The following is a 4,931-nucleotide window of genomic DNA, read 5'->3' on the forward strand; positions in this document are numbered from 1 at the left end:
AATTTTATTTTATGCGAAACAAAAATTCATATAATTTTTTATTAACAATTTTTTTATTGAAATATGTCATTTTACTATATTTATAATATATTATTTGGGATAATTATATTATTTTAGTTAATATATATTATTTAAAAAAATATTTAAAATTTATTATTTTATATTAAGAATATTATTAAAAATATATTATTAGTTTTTTTTAAAATAATATTTTTTTCTTTGGTTCAAATACTATGACAATAAAAAATTTTACGTAACTGCGTCTACTCAATAAATATTATATTCATTTATTTCTATATAGTATGTAAAATAAATAATTAATATTTAAAAAAGTTAATAAAAAGTATTTTTTTTTTACCAACTCTTAAGTGAATATAGAGATTATGTCATTTGAATTATAGTTTGTTGGCAAAGAAACAAATACTCTTAATTATATATTAAATATAATAATTATTTATTTGGCTCATTCTTATACAAATAAAATTTTTTCTTAGTTTTATATCTGTAATATTTTATACCAATTAGTTTCAAAATTTAATTTTTTTGAATAAATTAATAAAATAATACAAATAATTGTTTAAATATAATTGTATTTTAATTTTTCATTCTATTACGTACACGTCGAGGATAATTTGAAATAAAAGATAATGGACTTGTTGTAACTGTCATGTATTTTGTGCTTTAATTGCGTCCTCATCTGAGAATCATGGCGCCTTCATGGAGACCGGTTCTTCTATGGAATTAGTTTTGCGTGTGGAGTTAGCTAACCAGCAGTGGCGACAAACATGCGTCTTCCTTTTCTATGGCAGCAATTTTTCGAACTTTGATGGTCATTTATGGTAGAAGTGGAATAGGGTGGGTTCAAGAGCGTCAAAATCTATAGCTAGCTAAAACGATAGTGAAAAAAAAATAATAACAATAATACATAAATTAAATTTACCTGATAACTTTTGATAGTAGGTTAACTTTTAAGGAGTGCTGCACTCCCTACTTTATCTGGAGTGCACTAGCTTTCGCCGCCAAACTTGTCCAAGAGACTTTTATTTAAAGGATTATTAGTTGTTTTTTGTATGTAGTTAATTTGCAGAGGTTTTTAAGTTTGCAATTTTTGTATCTAAATTCTAAACAACTTAAATAAGTTCTTTTGGAAAAAGAGTTTAACGTACAAGGACTTTTATTAATAACAACTTATAAATAAGTTATTATTTGTTTGGATTTTTAGTTATAAAAATACTTATTTTAAAGTTATAGTGTTGAATAAATAACTCAAGAACTTGTTATAACTAACTATTAAAATAATAGCAAGTTATATAAAAATAAAATCACATGTGAAAAAAATAAAATTAAAACTGAGATTTTATATCACACACAATGTTAAATACAAATTTAATAATAAAAATAGAGTGATAAAATAATAAAAAATAACTTTAAGAAATATATGAAATAGGTGATTCAAATAGAACATTGTTTTAAAATGGTGGTAGAAGATCAATACTTTCAGCAGATGAATCATTACGTAAAAATGATGGTGGAGGGTCAATACTTAAAGTAGATAGAAGATTGTGTGAAAATAATGATGGAAGATCAACATTGCATGAAAATAATGATAAAAGGTCAATGCTTCTAGAGTGAAAATGGTGATGGAGGGTGTCAAAAATGAAAGTAGATATTTTTATTTTAAAACTAATTTTTTTTAAGAAAATAATAAAATAACTTATAAAAAAAACTTCTTCAAAAAATTATAAATTAGTTAAAAGTTTTTTTTTTTAAATAATGCCAAACATCTATTGTGACTTTCATAATTCAAAAGTCAACAAAAAAAATAGCTTGCGCTGTTCCAAACGGGCTGAAAGCCTTATTGCGAAAAGAACATTGTTATGCAAGGTTCATGCCATAGATAGTGAAATATAATTGTTTTAGGAATTTTAGTGTACAGATATGAATAAATCTCACTAACAAATTTGCAAAAAAGAATTGCACATCACAAATACATATATTACTATTGCACAAACTGTTATCCTTCGAAATACAAAATGCTGCAAAGCTTACAACATCACAACATAGAAAAGACATCCAAAGCTGTTAAAAAATTACTAGTGATGACTCTTCTCTGAACTCTTCCAAGTATTGACAAGTTTCCCATTTTTGAAACTCGTCAACAATAGCTCATTTTCTGTCTTGTCTTATATCACTCATTCACTCACGCACTGTATATAAGTTGTAAAGCGAAGAAGAGAGAGGATGAGCACTTATTTGTCTCTTCACTCCTTTCTTCTCCGGTCCTTCCATCTTATATATAACTCTACCTATTTTTCTTAAAAGAAATCTAACCTAATTAAATGCAAAATACACAAGAAAAGAAAATTTGACAACGAAATGGAAGAGGAAAATGAAAAGAACCACTTCCACTCATTGCTGCACATTTCTTACACAACAGAGCAGAAACATTCCCATCTCACTTCAAACCAAATTGATCAATCTCAGGCCAACGAGTAGTTAGCAACCGAGACGTCGGCTTGAGAGGCAGCATGAATGTAGACAAACTCAAGGCTTTTACCAGCTGATAATGAGGGAAGCCACGATGGGAAAGTGTACGAGTCCCCAGACTTAGTGAGGCCCCAGATTGGACCATAAAGCTTGGAAATTGAAAGATTGAGAGACTTGAGATCCTTGCTGGATTTGTTAGTGACCACTGTTGAGTATCTGTAGTATGTTTTTCCACCGGCAAACCATGAAGTGGTCATTTTCTGTTGAATGGATATTGGACCTGCTCCTGAAACTGAAACACATATGGCCTTTGGTTCAGTTTTGAATCACAATTCACAACCACATACTATGATTTAAGTATGACAATAACCAAAGAGTACCTGGAGTAGGAGTTAACTTGGGACTAACAGGGGATGATGGTTGGGGCTTGGTGACAACAGGCTTGGGAGCTGGAACAGCAACTGTAAGGAAGAAAATAGTACTTGGTTAATTATTAATGCTAGTTCAAATCAACCTAGAAAATATTTGGCACTGATCACTATATGTACCTGGAAGGAGCTGGTTATAGCGACCATGACCTCCACTTAATCTTGCTAGAATACCAATCAAAGGAGCATTGTTGTAGGTTGCTGGCTCAGTTTGCTCATAGTTGTCCCTTTCATCAGCAAAATTATCATATGCATCAGGACCACCAACAAGAGCACCGGTGAGTAGGTTGGGGTCGCTTTTCTTGCTGCTAAACCAAGTTGCATAGCCTCCACGGCAACTAACAAATGAAGGGTTAACCTTGATGGAAACAATGGATGAACCTCTATGGTGAGTTCTCTGAGGGAAGTTGCTTCCATACCCCACCATGTAACTGGTGGCTCTTGGGTTGTCCCCAAGAATGTAATCCACCTGAGACTTGGCAAGATTGAGAAGCTCAGCAGGAGCAACACTGCCAGAAGAACACCTCAAGGTTCCACGAGACGAAGCAAGGTAATCGGAGTAGACAGTGGCTAAGAAAGATGCACTTGTCACAAACTGCATATTGTTCCATCTCTGGCGGAAGATGAGACCGCCAGGGGTCTTCTGAACGTTGCGAGAACCCTTTCCAAGGCATGAACACATGAAATACTCAGCCTTCTGTTTATACTTTTCAAACAATGCTGCATTGTGACCTGCTTTCCCTTGCATTAGGAACTTGGCCACTAGTGTTTGAACCCCAGCATATTTAACGTCCCAACCGAATTCAGTCATGCCCCAACCAGTTCCACCCATGGAATCACCGTTTCTACCAAGGTAATCCAAGTAGTATTGGTTGTTAGATGCTTGATACAACCATGCAGCAGCCCAGAGCAACTCGTCCTGTGGATCCAATTACACATTAATTAATTCCCTCTTATCCATACTTGCATTGCACATGTTCATTTATTGTCTTAAAATGTTGTGTTGCGAAGGCAAAGGCAATTGAACAAGAAAAATAATTCTTACATTGTAGCCACTGATGGATCTGTAATACTTCTGTGCAACTGTAATACTGCTGTCATATTTACCTCTGTATTTATCCGCAAAATCAAATAGCTGAAATTCATCAAAACCACACACAATCAGTTTAATTAGCCGGTCCAAGAGTATATATATAAATCCAATGGAATACCACTATTATTCTCATTAGTTAAATGTTACTTGTATAGAATGCTAACAATTAATGGCAAGTCGAATATATGGTATCTTCATTTAATAGGTGCAACTAAAACACATAACAGATAGAAATATAGAATTAGTGTGTGAATGAATGTAACAACTTTCTTCAGCAATGCAAGTGATAAATGATTAATTAAATGCAACATGTTTCTTCACGCATAAGGGGAACCAGAACACTGACACAAACAGTAACAAGGGTGGATGGGCCAGTCAAAAAGGCAACGTAAAAGGTAGCACCGCACCGAAAGTAAAAAAGGTCCAATGAAACGGTAGTAGTAAACTCCCAACAGCCTGACATGGCATTAATGGTTGGATGATGAACAGGAACTACTCGCTGGGTTAGGCTGTAGACCAAACTTAACCCATTTAAAGTGTAATTTCAACCGAGAAAGGAAAAGCGCAAGAGACGGATTGCACCGACAGTGTATCCACGTGACATCATGGCATAATGGTAATATACTATACCTTGTGTGATGGGAATGAATAAACCCTTCCAGGGGACGGTTAGGATCCGGTACCAGACAAATATCAATTATGTACGGTTGAAAGTGTCTGTGGCCGTGATAAAAGGACAAAACTGCCCCTTCCGGAATCCATGAGATGACAGGGCTCCTATCTTTATAGGTTTCTGTTCACATTGAACATACAAACCAATTTTGTTTTGGACCACTATCATTATGTTAACACTTAAATAGCACTAAAATGTTTTTTTATTTCATATAGAATCGAAGGTTGAATTAAAACTCTATAGGTTCCAA

At 33.3% G+C, this 4,931-nt stretch overlaps 1 protein-coding gene across 1 annotated transcript in view; it reads right to left on the minus strand.

The window, feature by feature from the left end:
* Nucleotides 1-1,974: 1,974 nt before the first annotated feature.
* Nucleotides 1,975-4,931, minus strand: part of LOC107479765 (endoglucanase 6) — a 4,661-nt gene continuing 1,704 nt past the window's right edge. The window contains exons 4-7 of the mRNA XM_016099867.3: nt 3,961-4,050; nt 3,036-3,834; nt 2,868-2,948; nt 1,975-2,779 (exon numbers count right to left, since the gene is read on the minus strand). Coding sequence (XP_015955353.1) covers nt 2,481-2,779; nt 2,868-2,948; nt 3,036-3,834; nt 3,961-4,050 — 1,269 coding nt within the window. The 3' untranslated portion in view covers nt 1,975-2,480. The remainder of the gene's footprint in view (nt 2,780-2,867; nt 2,949-3,035; nt 3,835-3,960; nt 4,051-4,931) is intronic.

Source organism: Arachis duranensis, chromosome 3, assembly GCF_000817695.3.
Source record: "Arachis duranensis cultivar V14167 chromosome 3, aradu.V14167.gnm2.J7QH, whole genome shotgun sequence".
Classification (NCBI taxonomy): Eukaryota; Viridiplantae; Streptophyta; class Magnoliopsida; order Fabales; family Fabaceae; genus Arachis; species Arachis duranensis.